The 22,055-nt window shown below is 32.8% G+C and overlaps 2 protein-coding genes and 1 non-coding gene across 3 annotated transcripts; 1 reads left to right on the top strand and 2 right to left on the bottom strand.

Moving 5' to 3' along the window:
- Window positions 1-459: 459 nt before the first annotated feature.
- Window positions 460-3,053, bottom strand: LOC107938538 (oil body-associated protein 2A). The gene is made up of 4 exons (XM_016871730.2): window positions 2,720-3,053; window positions 2,557-2,639; window positions 2,354-2,468; window positions 460-943 (listed from the first exon to the last, which is right to left on the bottom strand). The coding sequence occupies exons 1-4, from the start codon at window positions 3,003-3,005 to the stop codon at window positions 687-689; spliced, it is 741 nt and encodes a 246-aa protein (XP_016727219.1). The 5' UTR covers window positions 3,006-3,053; the 3' UTR covers window positions 460-686.
- A 225-nt stretch (window positions 3,054-3,278) lies between these two features.
- Window positions 3,279-5,823, bottom strand: LOC107938537 (protein NRT1/ PTR FAMILY 4.5). Its single transcript, XM_041095851.1, has 5 exons — window positions 5,610-5,823; window positions 5,430-5,526; window positions 5,114-5,331; window positions 4,507-4,950; window positions 3,279-4,412 (listed from the first exon to the last, which is right to left on the bottom strand). Exons 1-5 carry the CDS (start codon window positions 5,610-5,612, stop codon window positions 3,459-3,461), a joined length of 1,716 nt encoding a protein of 571 aa, XP_040951785.1. The 5' UTR covers window positions 5,613-5,823; the 3' UTR covers window positions 3,279-3,458.
- A 15,780-nt stretch (window positions 5,824-21,603) lies between these two features.
- LOC121218962 (small nucleolar RNA R71) lies at window positions 21,604-21,710 on the top strand. Its single transcript, XR_005915444.1, has one exon. It is a non-coding gene; the product is annotated as a small nucleolar RNA R71 (small nucleolar RNA).
- The last annotated feature ends 345 nt before the right edge of the window (window positions 21,711-22,055 follow it).

Below are 22,055 nucleotides of genomic sequence, written 5' to 3'. Positions count from 1 at the left end.
ATTTAATTAACTTCTATTTTGTTCGTATAAAGAGCTAGTATGCTTTTCAAGTAAAAAAATTGGGGATTGATTTAGGTGAATTAGTATTAGTTTGGCATTACTTTTGAGAGATTTTAAAAAATTTTGTTTAAGATTTAAGTGTTTAGTATGGTTATAAGAAGTGCTTTTTAGAAATAAAATGTCTATTTTAGACATGATGTTATAAAGTAATAAATATATATTTAAATAAAATTTAAATTAATTAATATTATGATATTTTAATAAGAATATAGAAAATAATTTATTATAATTTGTTGTTAATATTTTAATATATGAAAAATAATTTTAAATATTTTTCAAGCAACTAACTAGAATGTTGAAAGGATGAAAATGTAATTAAGCTTATGAAAAATGGAGAAAAGTTAAAAATTTTAAAAATTTTCTACAAAAGTATTTCTAAAAAGCACTAGAAATTGGAAGTGTAACTAAATTTTTGTGCTGACCTCTAACTGTCCAATAAAATTAGGAGAAATTACAAGCTCTTCTGTAATTTGCTTAAAGAAAAACTACTTTGACTCAAAAGTACAAATGTGATACATCATTTCTACAGATTATTGCAAAAAACCTACCCCACACACAATTGAAAAGCAACACAAGACTAGTAGTGATTAGGCACAATATTTTGTGGTTATAGGCAAAGGCAAGTTCTAAGGGAAGGGAGCTCTCAACTTCATTTCAGTTTTCTCGATGTCAATGGCGAAACCCTTGGCATGCTGTTTCCAGTAATCAGCCTGTGGATTGATCCATTCAGGTTCTTCAATTTCCACCCTTGACTCCATAATTGCTTCGGTTGAGATGCTGTAATTGTCATCCCTCTTCTTCACCAGCTCTGGGTCGATTTTCCCCAGGTTCACCCCCTGTGGTGACATCATCAATGCTGGTGCTCCAAGTGGAAGTCTGTCACCTTCATCCCCACCCAACATCACTCATTTGGTGTCCATTTATCAAGTTATTGTATATATTATCAATATCATACACATTTGATTAAATCCATCTATGCATCCAAACCAAAATCTAATCGAGTTTATATATGATAGACTCGAAACATAAACCTCGCAACTTACTCGACTACATTCCTATTAACCCATCACTACCCAAATCGTTTTAATATGGGTTGAATCAGATTGAGTTGGTCCCATCCATGGAGTAAATTAAACTATGATTTGATTTCATCCATTAATTTTGGGTCCATTATTACTTTTTATAAAAGTGTCAATTATCTCTTCTTCTTCTTTTCTTTATTTTTTTTAATTTTTAAAAATGTCCGCTAACTGTGTTTCAGTTTATATTAAAATTGTTGCCAGCATATCCTCGTTCAATAGAATTTCAATTAAAAATATTAATTTATATTCATATTTTTTATTTTAAAATTATTTTATTTTTATAAACTTTTTTATCTAATATTTAATAATTTTAAAATTATATATATAATTTAAAATTTTAAATATATACAATTTATACTTTTATTTTTTTAATATTTAAATTATAATGTCATGTAAATGTGATATAAATTATATTATATATAAAATAATTCTAGATAAAAGTAAAATAAAATAATACTGGTAAATTATGGTACATATGTAGCAAAATTATAAAAAATAGTAAATTTATAAAATTATAAAAAATAATATCACGCCATTAAATTTAAAAAATTTAAAAAATAATAAAATATTATTAGACACTCATCTATATCTAATATCTTCTTTAACTTAAAATAATTAATTTTTTAAATTATAAACATACATATTTTCTTCTTTTACAAATTTTAATCATTTTATCTTTTTTCATAAATTAATATTTTTTATTTTTACGCAATCCATTTAAAAAAAATATAATTATTTTACCATTAACCCTAAATCCAAACTTCAAAACTTAAATTTGAAGCTTACAACTTTAAAGCTTGACTTCAAAAAAACTTAAATTTGAAGCTTAAACTTTAAAGCTTGACTTCAAAATTTGAAGTTTGAATTCAGATTTTGAGTTGGGTTCAAAGTTCAATTTTAGAGTTTTACAAATTTTTGTTCAAAGATACAAGGTTATGAATTTGAGATTCTATTCGAGATTCAAGATAAAAAATTGTTAAAATTATACGTCAATCACATGACAAAAATTGAGATATTAAATAATATTTAAAAATTTTTCAAAATAATAATAATTATTTAGATATTAAATAAAAAAAATTGAGCAGGTCGACCGTTGACTGTTGGAGCCCAAAGTTGGTGTGCAAATTTTTGGTAAGAACGAAACAAACTCGGGTCTAAAGGGCGGCCGTTGCAAGGATTTGTAGGTACTATAAATTAACTTGTATATATACCTCTGTCAACTTGCCATGTGCACCAAAACTTGCCATAGGTTTTTGCCAGATTTTCCAATTCAGGTTTCCCTATCATTTCTGGTATTCTGGGATTAACCCAGAGCCCTGATTTTATCTGCGACAAATTCCACGCTTATCATCTTCATTAGTACTATAATTTACTACGTAAACACTAAGAAGAAAAGGGATTAAACAACAGAGACCTCATAAGCATGGGAATGCCAAAGTTTTTGCTCTTCTTGAGGCAGAGCTTCAAACAATCTATCGGATATTATATATTCAATTCCTGCATTGAAATGCAAAAAATACAAAAACTTGTTCAACGTATTGTTTGATTGTCAACTATATTGGTAAAAGGAAACTGACCAATGAGGCGGGCGTTGGAGTCATCGGAATCATAAACAGGACACTGGAGAAAGTCCTGGTTGAGCCTGCTAACATAGTGGTGAGTCTCGATTTGACGGCACATATCATGGCTATACAAGGCAAAGGTGCAGACATGTTGGCTGATTTGCTTCACTGGGGTCAATGCCTGCAGCATTGATGCTCCCTTGTCCACCACATGCTGACCCATCGTCATGGGTTGCCCTGGTGGCGCTGCCTCCGCACCTTTAGCCGGTGTTGGAGCCGGGCACTTGTCACTGGAAGCCATTGAAAAGAACTTGTGGAGGGGGTATGGTTTGAAGATTGTTCTGAAAATTTAGGGGGTTATAAGGGAATCGAGAAAGTAGGTGAGGGAACGTGGAGGAATATTTGGTGGCCACCTTGACATGCATGGTGATGAGGTGGCTGACGGTGGCGAGATGTCTCGACAGGTGGGTGCTTGTGAGGGAAACTTGGGGCCGATCTTAAAAGTTCAGTAATGCCAAGATTTTCTCTGCCATCTTTTATGTCTCTTAAATTTGATGAAACCAGAAAGAAGAAATGAATACAAATTGAGTTTGGGGTTTTACTTTTATATCATCAAACAACATAATATGAAAATACAAATACAAATACATTTGGAACTCGATCTCTACATCTTGTTACCAACTTAATTTGACATAAACATAAAGCGGAAATGGAATAAAATGAAGGTCTAGTTGGCTTCTGTCTTGGGTCCATCTTAGTTCTTAGACCTGTACTTATAACGCGAAGAAACAAACAAATACACACAGAAATTGACCAAACTCAGCAAAGCAAGTAACAAGTAGAAGAGATTGAGATGATTCTTGTTAATATTGTTGCCAGCTAACCAACCCCCACTGTTTGTAATATGTTTTGTTGCACGATTCACTATCTGAACCAGAATGGTACTGAGGTAGTAGCCAAGTGCCATGGAAGTCCACAAGAAGCAAGTGGATACGGTTTTAAGTCCTTGAGGAGCTTCAGAATAGAAAAATTCAAGAAGACCCACATAGGTAAACATGTCCGCAATTCCAAAAATGAAGTACTGGAATGAGAGCCAGAAGACGCTGATGGGCAATGGTTGGAGCACTGGTAAAGCATCCAGCATATTGTGGTCTCGAGCCACGGATTTGCGCTTCACTTCCATGATTGAAGCGGTAGCCATGGATATGGAGGAGAGGATGAGGCCAACTCCTATACGTTGAAGGTGAGAGATCCCGGTGACATGGCCAGTGACCTTACGGAGAAGGGGAACAGCAATTTGGTCATAGAAGGGGATTATGAAGATCAAGAAAACAACGGGAATGATTGGTAGAGAAGCAGGTGGGATGTGGAAAGAGCCAACGATTGTTGTATCCATCGTAAGGCCTTGTTGGACTGAAAAGGTTTGGAGTTGAGCTAAGCAAAGGGTCATGATTATGGTACAAGCGAAAACTGGGGTCATTCCAAGTAAGATCTTTGCGTTTTCTACTTGGGTTACCCTGCAGAGCTTCCATGGATTTGGTTTCTCAGATGCTGTTTTAATGGCTGCTTTATCCAGGAACCTGTAAACGTCTCTGTGAGGCAGGAAATCATCTTCCAAAGCAGCTTCCTTGTCTTTGTCAATCTCATAAAGCTCCAGAGGGTTCTCAGGGAGTTTAAGATTTCTATTGCGGATTGCTGCAACAAAAACCTTCAAGCAAACCAAAAGCAAGTAAAGTTCTGTCCATGGCGAGATGAACTATATATGAATGAGAATTAATTGATGGAATTTCATGCAAGCAAACCTGAATGAGTTCCAGAAGGACACTACTTCCTTGAACCACATGTATCCTATACAATGGCCATCCCAATACAGCAACGATGAGAGCCAAGAACATGGCGATGGCAGAGACTCCGAATCCAACATCCCATCCTTTATGATCATCAAGCCAGACATAGAGCGTTAAACTAACTGCACCACCAATGCACAAGGCGAACAATAAACCGTTGAAGAAACTGGACATTGTCTTAGCTTCTCGAGGGTCTTTCTCATCGAATTGATCAGCTCCATGGGATGGTATCGAGGCTTTAATCCCCGCCATTCCCGCAGCAACCAAGTATAGAGCAACGTAGAGGAACACAGTATCACTACTTTCAAGTTTCTCGCAACGAGAAGTCGGATCGAAGACGTTACAAGGCGGTGGCCTGAGGCTCGAATAGTGAGCTTGCGCTGTGAGCAATGCTAGTCCCTAGATATAACGATCATTCACAAAAAAAAAAAAAAAAAAACACACACACACACACACACACACACACACACCATGAAACCAACAAGTTTGTCAGTTGCTTTATGAAGTTTCTAGTCTGCCATGAAATTAAGAACCATGAAATCTAGCTCTAGCAATAGCCTACCAGGAACTCAACGGATCCAGAAATGAGAATACTTTTAAATCTGCCAATATAAGTGTCTGCGAAGACAGCAAAGATAATAGAAAGGATATAACCAGTCCCCATGAAGTTGGTTAGAGCATTAGCTGCATCAGATACTTCGAAGTGCAAAATCCCATTGAAGTAAGTCGTCAGGTTGACGGCCAAATGAAGATTTGCCAAGTTCTCAAATGCAAACGCCACTGCAGAAAAACAACAAGTCCTATACATGTGAGTTCATAACCAAAAAGTTCTTCTCCATTTTGCAATACAAAGGATGTATAGTAAAGCCTTCACTTACATAGAACGAACAAAGCAGCTCTCAGTCCTCCATGCTTGTGCTTCACAGCTGTTTCCCCCTTCCAATTCACCTTACCATCAACAAGCTCGAGTTTCTCCTACAACAAAAGCATGAAAATATTTTATTCCCTTCACCGGAAAATGAGTGAGCAAATGATGCCAAGAATATCAGAAAATATACCATTGCTACTTAATTAACTTGCAGGCTGGTCCTGTTTGCCTAGTGCAACAGATTAATCACCAATGGTAGGACAAGCAACGAGAAAGTTGTTTATATAAATTGGTTCAAAGAGAGTGACACTAATGGTGGACGAAGGCAGTTCATAGACCACAACACAATGCAGCTGGATATTGCCGACTTAAGTAGGAGATAGTTCCCCTAGCAACTTGGAATTAAGCATGCATGGAAATGACGTAGTGACATACGAAATTCTAATAGTCAGAAGTACTGTTGGAAGTGATTTTGAAATCGGGACATATAACAAAGTAATGGAACAAAAATAAGCAGAAGGAATTTTAGGTTACTCAAATGAATCAAAATATCGGAATCTGTTTGAACGTCGCCCACAAAGCTGTCAGCACCCTATGAAAATAATACAAATATATCTATAATACCGGATGCCTCTTTTGTGTGAAACTTGAGGGCATTAGTTAATGACTTAATATTACATTGTTCTACGATGTGGGTCCGGTGATGATTCATGAAAGAAAGCATTGTTTTTGTTGGGGAGGAAAACCCAAACTGAAAGTTGACAGAACTCACAGGAAGGATCGGTTCACTTTGTATATTACGATCTGGATTGATAGGTAAGATGTGACATCAAAGTGTTGCTGACATGGTGTTACAAGAAACCCCTTCTTTTTGTCCTGACGCTCGCCAATTACTGTCTAATGGGTCTGCCTTTTCTCTTTATCACTCAGATTTTTCGAGTCCTGGACAATTATGGCGGCTTTGACTGTTTCAAAGCATTTTCTTTTAATTGTATAATTATATTGGTTATTCTATTTTTTATGTGTAATTATTCGGAAAGCAATAAAATGTTTTTATTTCACATACAGATTAAAATTATATGATATGTAATATTGAATTTCTTAATTTCTTAAATATAACTTAACCACATATCAATTGTTTTGGGTAGAGGAACACGTTATGAAATGTTTCATCAATTTTTACTTGCAAAAATTAATATAATCATTCAAATATATCATCATCAAGAAATTCATAATAACCAAGTTTATTAAAATATACAATCACTTTACGATAACTAAGTTAATTAAATTATACAATACCCTATACATGCAAACACATTAATAATTATAAAACATAAAAAATATTAACTAAATTCAATAACATTAATAAATTACATGTAAAATAAATGCTAAATTAAATCAATGAAAAATTGTGAACAAAAGGATCAAATTGAATCAAAATTTAAGCTTAAAGGACCTAAATTGAAGATATGCCAAAATTAAAGAAAAAAAAAACTCAATAAATTGTATTATTTAATTTTTTATTATTACAACCTTTACAAATCACTCAGACATGAAATAAACAACTTCTAAAACGAACCCAACGCCATATTTTTGCATTAACTTCTTGCAGATAACTGTTGAAGTGCGCTGATCTCATTCAGACTTTTCTAAAACGAACATGTTGGGTGAGTTTTCCATTTCTTTTCATGTTGAAATCTTTCATCATGTCGCATGTTACAAATAATCATTTATTTTGTAGAGGTATAAATTAATATGTCACATTAAAAATATTTTTATGCGTAGGTTGAGTGGTATGTATCAGTGAGGTAGAGGTGGTATTTATTTAACATAGAAATTTAATGATATGGTTTTAATTATTATTTTTTCAATTATACCCTCGTATAATTAAATAAATTACATTTAGATTTTGAATAAAGGGTAAAAATTTCTACACACTTTTTAGTTGCTCTTCTATTCTCCATTTGATCCAAATTAAACAAAATAAGAAATCTAAAAGTCATTTCTTTATTTTATTTTTATTTATGTTTATGAAATAATTTATTTTATTTTTTTTGAAAAAACTCTTTTGTAGCTTGAGATGTTTTTGGGTTCCATAAAATCAAGACAGACATGATTAAAAAACAAAACTCTCTCTTTGCCGATCTGTAAAATGTTCTTTTTCCCAATTGGGTTTCTCTTTTAATTTTGTATTGAAGCTGAAGCAGCTTCTAGATTCAAGATATTTATTTATTTATTTTATATTTTTTGGCTTTTCTTTTCTCATTTAGTTTTAAGTTAATTTTTATCTTTATACTGATAGAGATAGTAGCACTCGAGTAATTCCCACACTTGAACTGAAGTTTTGCATATTGATATAATGCCTCTATCTGATTCGAGCCTATTAGTTAAAGAAAATTTTCTCTTGTTAATTTTAAAATTAAAAGAAAGAAATTTACGACTCTAAATCCATTAAAACAAAATGTCTAGAAATAACAACAAAGAGAATGCTAGAATTTTAACCACACAAACTTCAAAATCAATGTATTTGAGTGCTGATGACGGAATGTTTAAACTTTTCATGATATTTTACCAATTGCTTACATGAACCTTATGAAGAATTGGATATTTGTGTGGTGGCTTTATTTGGGTGTAGGGTGTATTTTTTTGTTTTTGAGTGATTATGTGAAATATACAATTTTATAAAAAAAAAATTTCATGTTGTAATTAATTCTTAAAATTCTTAAAATTTTCTGTTGGATGCTATTCAGTTTGTCATGATAGAAAGATTGCAATAGGTTCCTATTATTAATTTTGACTATTGCTATTTGTGAGTTGTATTTTTTTTATGAGCTATATTGTTGGGCATGAGTTGTGTTCTTGATATTAAAATTATTTTTGTATACAGTTAAATAATTGTAGGCATTTCATAAAAAAAAACGAATTGTTTCGGTATTAATATTCGGAGAAGTAGATATTTTAACTTGATTGGATCTAAGGGTCGAAGAAGGAGGATTTTAAGTGTAGTGAGTCATTGGATTAAAATGGTGGCACTAGTAAATTGGTGCTTTGTTTACTTAATCATGGAGAAAAGTTTAATTTCTTATAGGTCTAAAATGACATCATAGACTTTGGATTTTTTTGCAAAACGAGATAGGATTAGAGCTTTTGTTTATGGTGATGAACAAACATGTATTGATAAATTAAGAATATCTAAAGTTTTCTTTTTTAAGTTGTGTGAATTGTTACAGAAAAAGAAGTTTGATGTCACACTTGGAAATATTAAAGGTTTTACATAATTGAAATTCTGAGTACTTAATTAGAGAATTTTCTGTTTTAGCAGGTTCTAGTGTAATTATGTGAACCTTGTAGGCTGGTTGGGTAAATAGCTAGACTTTGAATTTAGTTCTGTCAAATTAGAACTAAGAATCTTTATTAGTAGGAAACATTATGATTTAGGGTATTATAAGACTGACCGTCTTGGGATTAAAGGAAGCAGTGGTAGAAAGACTATATATAGGAAGGGTTCTTCATGCTGATATTCATTTTTTTCTATCGTTATTCTATCTTCTTCTTCTCTGTTTCATTTTGTAAGAAAGGAAATTAAGAAACGGGTTGCATGTAAGGAAGAATTTAAGGTGTTAGCATAAACATTTGAGAACTTAGCAAGCCGATAATCTTTCTAACTCTTATGTACCTTTTGATTTAAGAAAAAGGAAGGAAGGTCTGGGAATTTCTGTATAATTCATTTTGAATTGTGATGTTAAAGTCACAGTTAACAACTATAATTCTTCTACATGCATATGGATTAAGATTTGTTATACATGTATATTTTCGTTTTGATCTTTATATACTTGTTATATTTAGCCAACCAAGTAAGAGGAGATTCAAGTGATAAAGGGAAGTCTATGTAAGTGTAAGCTGTGTCAACCCAGGTATTTTCCTGGCGAGTTTCTAAACTCAAACTTTTGGTGGTTTCTTATATATTCATCATTATTGTGTTTCCATGTTGTGGTTGTCTTCATGTTCTGCTGATGATGAGTTGCATTATTGCGGATGATCTATATAAAGTTTGGATTTACAATTGCATGTTTGATTATACTTTCCAAATCACTGTTTGATAAACTTTTATTGGGAAAATAATTATTGATAAAGTTATCTTTGCAATGATCTGCTAGATGTTATGTTTGGTATGATATGATGTATCATCAATGAAATGAATAGTTGAATGTTTCTATATGCCTGTTATAAATATGAAGGATATGAGAAGTATGGAGGGTTGTTTTGGCGGATGAAAGATGAAGAAATGTTACATTGCGCACTCTGTGCCACGTGTGATCTAGCTTTGCAGAAGTTTGGATGGATAGTACGGAGAATGTATATGTATGGAGATATATGTGCAAATGAATATGATAACCTAATGTGGGTTCTATGTATGTATGAGATTTTATAGAGTCTAAGGCTTTAAGCCTTCTATGTGTAAGCAAGTCCCTGACCATGGCATATGAAAGATATGAAGGTCTGCTAAACTTATTCGATAAAAACTAAGTTTTATGTCAAAGTTAAAAGTGAGATTTCGCCAAATGAAGTCTGCTACAAAGTCCGCTTGTATAAATTTACTATAATTGCGAAGTTCTTTTATGAATTTGCATATTTAAATATGTTTTAACTTTGAATTTCCTTCTATGATTTCGCATGAATGGGCTGCTACATTCTTGAATCTACTTATATGGGTACCCATGATTGAGTCCGCCATATTGCGAATCTTCTTCTACGAATACATATGTATGAGCCGCTGTACCCATGAATCTTCTTATGAGTCTGCATTAAAATGTCTGTAGGATTGTCCTTCAAGTTAATCTGAAATGACTCTCTTTCTCTCTCTCTCTTCTTTTGGTGGATTATATTAAGATTTTATGCAACAATTCTATATGAAGAAACTATATGCCTTATGATCTTTAAAAGGAGGAGTTCTCATGCATATTGTATTGCGCCACTTTGTGGTTTGTGCTCAAATACAAGTTGTAAAAAAAATGGTCTCACAAGTATAAGCTATGAAAGAATCTTGGTGAATCTATAAAAAAATGAAGTAACTTATAATTTTAGAGCTCACTAAGTTCCTCATGAACTTACCATGTTTCTTTTCTTCATTTCAAGTAATACTAAACTGTAGTTCGAGGAGAGTTAATGAACTAAGCCAGAAGCTCCAAGCTTTGTGTGCGCATGACATCTTTTGTTTTGTAACGTGTAAATGTCAAGGCATCACAGAGTTTAAATGTCTATTTTGTGCTTGTATTGAAACTTTTCAAATCAAGTTCAAATTGTAATTAGACTATCTTAAATTGTTGGATATATTATTATAAGAGATGAATTTTATCAGAAAGTTGTTCCATATATTATGCATTAACAACGAAACCCTATGAAATTGTTAATTGATTATTAAATTATGAATACTTACTTTAGAAGTTGAACTTTAAAAAGGGTTGGTCGTTCAACCATTTGGGTGTTACAGTTGAAAGACACAAAACCCTTGTTAATTGATGAGTAAGTTGCAACTTTCCTTTTGATACTTGTTTATCATATTAAGAATAAAACTTGTAGTGATACACATTAAAGGTCAGGTGAAACAGTGAGTAGGTATTTCAATAAAGTCTTTATTTGTATTATTAAAGTACAACACTTGCTATTTAGAAAGACTGAATGTATTCACAGTGATTCAACTAATGACAAGTGGAAATGGTTCAAGATAATTAATTAAAAATAATGTTATAGATTTGATATACATATTACTAATACTAGTTAGGTAATTTAAGCGTTGTGATTATGTGATATTAAAATTGTATTAGGGCATTAGATGGAACTCACATCAAAGTACGAGTGCCACTTGAAAAGAAACTAGGTACTGTACAAGGAAAAATGAGGTATCCATTAATGTTCTGTAGAACACCTATGCCCACGACACCACTAAACTAAAATTTAGCTACACTTCATAAAACTCCAAAATAAGAAATATTAAAGAAGTAATTTAAAGAACCAAATAGAAGATTCAATATTTGGTTTGGTGCAAATAACACTTATAACATAGGTCTTTATATAGACCGAAGGTCCTACTACCCTAGTTTTTCTAAGCAATGCGAAATATGAGTTTTATATAAACTTATAATCCCTTTGTCTTTTGGTCCTAGGCAATGTGGGATTCATTCCCTACTAAGAAAACGCTTTACACTTATTTTCCAATAAGTTGGTGTTGATATTCAACATGCCTCTAAAATGTAATTGACATACATGTTACATGGTTGGGAAGGGTCATTAATGGATGGAAGAGTTCTTTAAGATGCTTTGAGTAGGACGAATGGCCTAAAAGTGCCTACCGATATGTTTCTTTAGGTTATGATAATATTTAGGCTTCCTACTAGGCATTTCAAACTGTTTAAGTTGTTTTTTTTGTTTAACAAAGTAAATTTTAGAATATTTGTTATAAAATTTACTAGGTTGCTATTACCTTGTTGATGTAAGTTACACACTTCAGAAGGGCTTCTAGCACCCTTTAGAGGGCAAAGATATCACTTAAATGAGTGAAAACGTGGTTATGAGCCCATCACCCCTAAAGAGTTTTTCAACATAAAGCATGCTTCCATAAGAAATGTTATTGAAAGGTGTTTTGGTATTTTAAAGATGAGGTGGGGTATCTTAGGAGTCATTCTTTCTATAACCATTAGGATACAAAATCGAATTATTCTTGCACGTTACTTGGCACACAATTATAAATGTAACACCTTTAACCCGTATCCGTTGCCGGAATAGGGTTACAAAGCATTACTAGAGTTTACATTTCAAAACTAACAAAATTTTAAACATTTTAATTCACAACATCAATCATAGCAAAACCAATTAATGACATACATATTGTCCCTTATACGAGCCCTCAAGACCCTAAAAACATATGAGAAATAAGTCGGGACTAAATTGGAAACATATAGAATTTTTTAGAAAAAGAGGAAAATTTTCAAATTGCAGGGGTCACATGGCTGAGACACACGCTTGTGTCTTAGGCCGTGTGGGCATTCGAAATAGGGACACATAACCATGTCCCAGCCCGTGCCCATGCCGGTGTAACTCCTTGACTTGGGTTACAAGGCCAAGCCACACGTCCGTGTGCCAGGCCGTGTAACTCTCGAAATGCAAGCTTTAAAAAAACTACAAAGGATACATGGCTGAGACACACACCCATGTCTCTGGCTGTGTGGATGAAAAATAGGCCATTTCCAAGCCAATTTTCTCACCCAATCATGCATACACCTACAACCAATTTTCCACATATAATCAAGCATTCCAAAGTGCACCAAACTATGCAACAACAAGCTATCCAAATAAATTATTTGTTCATACAACCAATATGCCCAAAAGGCACTTGAATCACAATAATTAAAACATGTATAACCATATGCATAGTTTAGCCAAAACTTACCATTTTGTTCACATATCAAATCCACACTCATACTACCAAATTGACCATTTAACATTTAGCACCATTAGCCATCTATGTCAACTATATTCCATATACCAAAAGTGACCACATTTAACCATGTCAAAGAACATACCATTACATACATTTTAAATACCATTTCAACTTCTATTATTTAAGCATCATAAAGACTACAAAATCAACAATCATAAGGCCACATATATATATATATCAACCTAACAACCATTTCAATCACTCAAAATACCATAATTACAAGCCAAAACATAATGGCTATAATATCAACCAAAACACCAATACATGTGCATATTTAAATAGTTATCACCTAACTTGTTTTCATGAAAAAACATAACATAATTGATACATAACAATCATACCAATTTTGGTCATTTCAAAACATACACCAGTTTGACCATATTAACACAACCAACAAGCTATCAATAGTACCTTAAGTACCTCAAATCCAAGGCAACAGTTCATGCCATAATCATAAACCAAAATGACATATATATATCAAACTCATCAATTACACATTAGACATAGTCCACCTATACATGTCATTATAACTGCGACCAAAGCATAGAAATATATCGATAAAATCGATGGATAGTGTGATGGATCTCCGACTAGATTCCAACCAGATCGAGCTTCCAATAATCTGAAAAGTAAAGAAAAAACAACCGTGTAAGCAATGAATGCTTAGTAAGCTCATATAAACTTTATTCATATCAATCCATTTCAAATATGAAATTTATACATATCAAGAATAATCCTATATCAATACTGCAAGATTCATGAAACCATATTAACAACTCACAAAGTGAATAAATCCACAGCATCACATATACATATCATCCCTAACATAGTAGGATTTTATAAAACTTAAACCCTTTCAAATTTTCTTATTTTCATTTGCACTTTATTACTTTCATTGCATTTACTTTCTTTAGCTTAAATAACAGCATCAATTCAACTCATCATTTCCTTTTTCATCAATTTACACTTCAAGTATAAACTTACTATTTCATTACCTTTCCACACCCGTTTCATATGCATAACACACAAGACATAAGCATATCATCAACCATTGCTACAAGCTAGTGCACTTAAACATAGCTATTTTGGAATTAACCACATGATAAACCATTTCATAAGAAATTACATAATTCAAACCTTACCACTCTTTCATGAACACAAGCATATTTCCATTTGGGCACTTACCATTTCAATGCATAACTTTATAAGTAAACATAATACAATCCAACCAATAGCTTGACACATGCCTAAGCATCAAACAACCACACATGTTAGCATACTTGAACATATTTCATTTGAATTAAACATGGATAACCATTATACTTGAATATGATTCAATTTGATATAACATCCTTCACAACATAACATGCTTACCATATATCTCATCATTTCAATGTATTTCATATATACATGTATTTGTTCGTATTGAACATTTACCGTTTCCTTTCCAATTCATGCCCGTTGAACTGTTTAGAATTCCGTTGGATACTCGAGATAGCTCACACAAAGTGAGCTAACTCATATACCTGTAATCAGTCAATTCCTGCACATATATACTCACACAAGCTGTGAAAATGGGCCTGCTCACACGAGCTGTGGGTTGAAACTTAGCTACACGATGCTGCTTACACAAGTTGTGGAGTATCAGCAGCACATGCCAGACCTCAGCCATCGGTAGGACGTTCAAAACCAGCACCCGAATCATGTAAACCCTAATGACATGTCATTTGTATCCTACGAATTCCTAAGGATCAAACGGGGCTCGGTAGTCGTCGAAACATCGTTGGCTTTCTATTGTTTCATTACAAGATAAATTGCATACTAACATATATATATTGATTTACTCACAATATAATCACATATTAACATTCAATTTAATCAAAATTATATAGAATACAGTTCATACGAACTTACTTGGCTAAATTGCAGAAATGCCAAAGTATGTGAGCATTTTGGTAATTTTCCATTCTCCTTAATTTCCCACTCGATCTTGATCTAAATTAATAATTTCATTCAAACTATTAATATAGATAGTAAAATAATGTATTTTATGCATTTTAGTCATTTTGACATTTTTACAAACTTACCATTAAAATTTTTACTTTTATTCAATTTAGTCCCTGAGCCCAAAACATGCAAATTAACCATTTTTAATGCCAATTTATAACAGTCAAATATTCATGGCACCCATATCAGCCTATATTTGCAACAATTTCACATCAAATCATTGAACTTTTATTATTTTAACAAATTAGTCCCTAATTGATAAATTCATCAAAAATCATTTAACAAAATACTTTTAATTATCAATAAACATTCCAAATTCATCATCTAACATAAAAAATCACAAGATTCATCAATGACAACATTCAAAATCTTTAACAGTTTCAAAATGGTCTAATTAACTATTGAAACGTTAAAATTTTCCAACAAAACTTTGATACCACCTTAATGAAACTCCGTAAATATTTATAAAAATATTTACGACTCGATTTATAGAAACGATGTCCCAATACCTCATAGTCTAAAACTGCTTGACCTTAAGGTCTTACCACTTGAACTTATAAATCACTTATATAATAAAAATCACTATACCAAAAACCTTTTTAAAACCATATTTGACTAGTAAATATTAAATATTAATATTTACAAACTTACTCGTTGGATTTGGTGGCCTCGAAACCATTATTTCTGACACCACTAAAAAATGGGCTGTTACAATATTTGTAAGGAAATTTCTTATAACCATTTGGAATGTGATGATGAAGCTTCAACTAGTGAGGAAGTCGAAGATGATTATTCCCATGAAACAATATTTTCTGGAATTAAGCCTACAAATAAGTGGACCATATTTTGACAACAACTTGCTATTGATATGTTTAATGAGTGGAGGGCTACTTGATCAAGGAGGTGAAATAATGAAACAAATTGAAATAAACTTAATTGTAGGAATCTTTCAATAAATGTTGAACTGATTTTAGTTGTTGAAGTGCAAATTATTTTTGTTAAGCATTTTATTTTAATTGAATGAAATGTGGTAACTTGTGATATCTATTATAACTTAATTGTATTTTTCATTATTTATTATATGCGATTTGGTAATAATTATAATATATTATATCATTCCACTTTAACATATATTAGATGAATGACAAACTAAGAGGTGAATTTTGAAAGTGATAGTTCAAGTAGCAAATCTAATAGGAGACGTTGGACAAATAAAGAAGACAAAATGTTGATGCATTGCCTTGTTGAATTGTACCACTTATGCAGCTACAATGTTAATTGTGGATTCAAACAAGGACATCTACAGGTGCTATAAAAATGTTATAATAAAAACTCCCCTTATCTGGTTTCAACGTTAAGCCTCACACTGAGAATATGTTAAAGACACTTAGGAAAGAGTGGTAAATTGTATATGACATGATATATGGCAAGCAAACTAGTGGCTTTGAATAGGATGCCACAAGGAAAGTGGTGACAGTTGAGCAAGCAACGTGGGATGAATTCCTTAAGGTAATTACATAAATTATAATTTTATTTTAATTCTATATTTATATTTTATCTTATTTGTTGATAACTTAGTATGTATATAGAGAAACAATAATGCAACCCCATTCAAGACAAGGACACTACCATATTTTGAAGATCTAAGCATGATATACAGTAAATGTCGTGCGACTAGAAAGGATACCTAAACAACAATTGGCGTCATTGAAGATTTGGAAAGGGAGGAAAATGACAATGGAGGAACTATCTAACAAATTTCATATACATTTTTAATAATTAAGTGTTATTTAACATGTCACTTCACTTTTACACCTGTTGTGTGTGCCAAATAATGTTCAAATTGAGTAAATCAACAAGCCAAAACAAACCCATATATAATATTAACTATAAAAGAGATCATGAAAGGTATTATACGAGACACATAGAGATACCCAATTACTTATTTATGAGAACCCAAAATAGCTAAAATCTAACAAACAAAAATCATCATAGTATAATACACTACAAACTAAGAAGAAAATATAAATTAGGAAAAACAAAGCACTACAAGAAAGAGAGTAGGTAAAGTGGGGAGAGAAAGAATGGATTAACATACACTTGCTATAAAAACTATCGTGAACCATGAAGTTAAAATAAGCAACCCAAAAATTGGTACTAAAATATACCTTTTTTCCCATCTTGGTACCTAAAATTTTGTTTGGTCACAAGTGGTATGTAAACTATTTTTTCCCTAAGTTGGTACTTTCGTTAGTTAAATTGTTGGTCAAATTGTTAAATCTATTTTAAAAAGGCTTAACCCACAAATTAGTACCTGAATTATTCCTATTTCTTTAAGTTGATACCTAAATTATTCTCCTATTCTCCGTACTTGATGGTAATGCATTCAATCATGATCTGACACGATCTCGCAATGAATAAGGGAATAATTTTAATCTAAGGTTATCTTCAGGAACACCCTACTGCCTGAATGAGTCATAGGCTTCAAAAAAGGTCTCAAGTGCAATCTGGGATCTTTAGTTGGTAAACCACTAAACTTCGCTACCGTCTGCAGCATCTAAAACATTACTGGTTTTAATTCAAAGTGTTGAGCTTGAATATATGGCCTAACAATACCTGGACTTAGATTACCCAAAGTAGGCACTACATGTTCTCTGACGGGTCTATCTCTGTCATCTAAGATTCGAGGAATATCAACATTCCTTTCATTCTGGAGTGTCTGATCTTCTCTGATTGGATAATTTATAATCCTCTCAATTTCTCTTAATTCTTTCCTTCTTCACCTTAATGTCCTTTCAATCTTAGGATCAAAAAAATATTCTATATCCTCTTGAATACTTCTTCTTATGCACTAATACAAAACCTAAAAAATCAAATAAAATAGTAATTAACTATTCTAACAAAAATAACAAGAATAATAACAAATCAACTTTTCTCCAATGCTGTCGATCCCCAGCTACAGCACCAAGAACTTGTTGCGTATAAATAAATAATGCAATTGTGCAAGTGTACATGTTATTCAAGTAATAAAGTGATAAGTAAGTATCGTCTCCATAAGGATTAGAAATTGGTAAGAGATTGATTAAGTTATTATAGTCCTTTTAACTATACTAAATAATAGGAAATACTCTTAAATTGAATAAGATGTTGGTATAATGAATTAATATAATTTAATGCTAAAAACAGAGAATTGATATGGGAAATAAAATGTAGTGGAAAATTACAGAGAAAAGCATGGGCAATTCTGTTGTTGAATGAATAGGTTTGGAATTATTAAAGTGAAATGCTCATATTAGAATAATGTCATGGCAAAATATTGTCTAATCAACTTCTTAGAGAGTTACTACTGTAACTTGCCTCTTTTGATAGCTAGATTTTAAGCTAAAAATCTAAGTTATTGTATGTCTACAGAACTTTGGATTAATAACTGCAATGAACGTTCTTCTCTGCACAACTCGCAACATCTATGTCTAGAGTGCTACGAATATTCTGTCAAGTATTCACTTGCATCAAACGATTCTAGATCCAGTATATTTAACCTTTTCAAAATTAAAAATACATCTATGAGCACAACATACTATCAGCTATGTCTAGAGCTTGCATGCATGTATTTAAAATAGGTATAAATTGAATGAAACAATGATATAGACAATCTCAAATCATGAGCATTAAAGATGATAAACATCCACCCAAATAAATCCAACTCAGAAAAGATTTAGTTCATGGGTGGAAAAGTAAACACCAAATTTAAATCATTTATCAACATTTAAAGAAGTTTGAATCAAAAAAATCAGGAAAACTAAAGGCAGAACTGCAGGATTTCTCACCACACTCCAGCTTCTGTTTTATCTCCTGATCGTACGTGAATCCAGGATAGACGTCTCTTCCCCTTCTTCACGTCTGTATTCTGCTCTATGTAGCTACTACCATTTCTTTCTCTAAAATTCTCCAATGGAGTTTTTCTCTGTGCAGAAAAAGGATTGTTGTCACCACTCTATTTCTCACACAAATTCTCCTCCCCTTTTTCTTCTTATCTCTCCTTATTTTATTGGGTAGATCTATCCCACCTCAGCACACATTTTTCATTCCTCTTTTCAAGTTGGTTTTTCTGGTACATGTCCAGCTAGTTAAGAGTGACGTGGATAAAGTGCTGAGTCATTTTCCCAGAATTGCCATGACAATTCTGTTGGCAATCAATCTTACCAATTTCCACGACATGTTTCACTTCCTTTATTTTCCCTCTTCATCTTCTTGCTCTTCCTATACCTTTATTCACACAAAACCACACTTTTCCTCCCTAAGTGATAAAAGTAACAAATAATGACCATTATATCACAATCCAAGCTTTGTTATGCAATGTTCTAAAAATATCTTAAAAATGAAAATGTATTCACTTAATTATAACCAATTATTGCTCACCCAAGAGCTATCAGAAATTGGGGCTGTGATAACTCTTGGATACACACTGAATAAGGCTCACCCAAGAGCTATCAGAAATTGGGTATATTATCCCAGCATCCAACCATTTGATAATCTCCTTCTTAACTACTTCCTTTATGATAGGATTTAGTCTCCTTTGCTGTTCAATAGATTTGCCATGGCAATCTTCAAGTATTATTTTGTGCATGTAGATTGTTGGGCTAATTCCTTTGATATTTGCAGTTGACCATCCTAACCTCCAATAATTACATCTTCTGGTCTATTGTAAGCTCAATAGAAATAACTATAGGCAGTGTATCATTTTCTCCCAAATAAGCGTACTTCAAATGCACTGGTAATGACTTAAAATCCAGGACTAGTGGATCTTCTATTTGATGAGCTATGAGGGTTGAAAGGGCGACTTGATAAATCTAATGATTCCAAGCTCCTTCTGCATCCATTTTCAAATTGCTGAGTTTCCATCAGTTCTTCAGATTCTTCAGTCTAATTTGTTTCATTTAATTTGATAGAGTTTGCATCAGAATTGTTGTGCATATGTCTTGCAAATTCTTCCTGAATTACAATGTCAACAAATTCTACAGCATGACATTCTTCATCTAGATCTACACACTTTAAAGCATCAAACACATTAAAAGTCAACTGTTGATCATTAATTCTCATGGTTAACTCACATTTCTATACATCAATCAACGTTTTACCAGTTTCTAAGAAAGGTTGTCCAAGTATTATAGATACCTCTTTATCTGCTTCACATTCCAAAATAATAAAATCTGCTGGAAAGATGAACTTGTCAACTCTTACCAGTACATATTCAATTTTACCTTATGGATGGACATATGATCTATCAGCTAGTTGTAGTGTGAATGTAGTAGGTCTTGCCTTTCCTATCCCAAGGTTCCTGAAAATAGACATAGGCATTAGATTGATACTTGCACCTAAATCACATAATACTTTGCCTACATAATCATTTCCAATCGAACAGTGTATAGTGAAACTCCCTAGATCTTTTAATTTTGGTGGTAGTTTGTTCTTTAGCATTACTGTGCATCCTTCAGTAAGTGCAAGAGTTTCTAACTCCCTTAACATTCTCTTCTTGGATAAGATATCTTTCTTGAATTTCACATAGTTAGGCATTTGTTCTAATGCTTCCACCAAAGGTATATTGATGTATAATTGCTTCAAGACCTCCAGAAATTTCTTGAATTGAACATCTTGTTTTGAATTTTGAAAACATTGGGGAAAAGGTGGCAGTGGCCTTCTTTCCATTTGTTGAGGTTTCCTTGCCATGACATTTGTATTGGCTTGGCAAGATGAATTTGCTTCTATATGCTTTTGTCTACTCCCATATTTTTTAGTTTATTCCACTTCTGGTTTGAAAGTTGTGCTTCCAGGAACTTCAGAACTTTCCTCCTTAGACAAGGCATCTTTCACAACTCTTGCTAGCTGAGTGCCACTCTGGAGTATTATGGCTTTACATTGTTATTTTCCTTGAGATCTAGAACTTTTTGTGTCACTAGACAATGCTCTTTGTTGTCTGGAGCTTAATGCAGTGGCAATTTGTCCCACTTGATTCTCCAGAGCTCTTATGGAAGTTGTCTGGCTCTAAATAATTACATCATTCTCAGCCATATACTCTTTAATAAAGCTTCCATAATTGATGTTGAAGATGACGAACTTTTTTGCCCATTTTTTTGCGACATTCGTTGACTATGTCCAGGTGGTACACCAGCCGCATTCTATCTATTAATAGTGCTGGCATGTCCCATTCCCTAATCATTCCAGTTGAAATTTTGATGTTGCTTCCACCCTGGATTGTAGGAGTTGGAGTAGGGATTATTGTTGCTATGTTTAAAATTTCCCATGTAATATGCAGAGGTTGGATTGGATGGGCATTCAGCAAAAACATTATATTCTCCACAGTACACACATCCTAGTTTTCGCAACCTTCATCTCTTGCACTACTGAGGGTCTTTTTAGATTTTTAATCATATTCGTTAAAGATGATACCTAAGTTGTTAACGATGTAATCGCATCAAGTTCTATTGCTCCAGTAACTCTTTTACCAGTACCAACTCTAGTAGTGGGGTATTGATAACCATTATTTGATATTCTTTCCAGAATTTCGTATTCTTCATTATAGGATTTGTCAAGCAACATCCCATTAGCAGATGCATCCACCACAATTTACGTATGAGCATTTAATCTATTTTAAAACATTTTCATTTGTGTCCAATGCTGAAAAACATGCATCGGGCATTTTCTAATTAATTCCTTAAAACACACGCATGCTTCGTATAATGTATCATCTTCAAATTGCCTAAACGAGATAATGTCATTCCTCAACTTGGAATTCATGTTGGGAGGATTGTACCTAAGCAAAAATCCCTAACACAGTTCATCTCAAGATGCCACCGTACCTGATGGTAATGCATTCAACCAAGATCTGGCACAATCTCACAATGAAATGTTCATATTAGAATAATGTCATTGCAAAATATTGTCAACTGCTCAGAGAGTTACTACTGTAACTTGCTTCTTTCAATATCTAGATTTTAAGCTAAAAATCTAAGTTACTGTATGTCTACAGAACTCTGGATTAATAGCTGCAATGAATGTTCTTCTCTACACAACTCGCAACATCTATGTTTAGAGTGCTACGAATATTCTGTCGAGTATTTACTTGCATCAAAC

The sequence above is a fragment of the Gossypium hirsutum genome, chromosome D06, assembly GCF_007990345.1.
Source record: "Gossypium hirsutum isolate 1008001.06 chromosome D06, Gossypium_hirsutum_v2.1, whole genome shotgun sequence".
Taxonomy (NCBI): domain Eukaryota; kingdom Viridiplantae; phylum Streptophyta; class Magnoliopsida; order Malvales; family Malvaceae; genus Gossypium; species Gossypium hirsutum.
The sequence above is the reverse complement of the archived record's forward strand: the minus strand, read 5'-3'. Positions and strand labels throughout refer to the sequence as shown.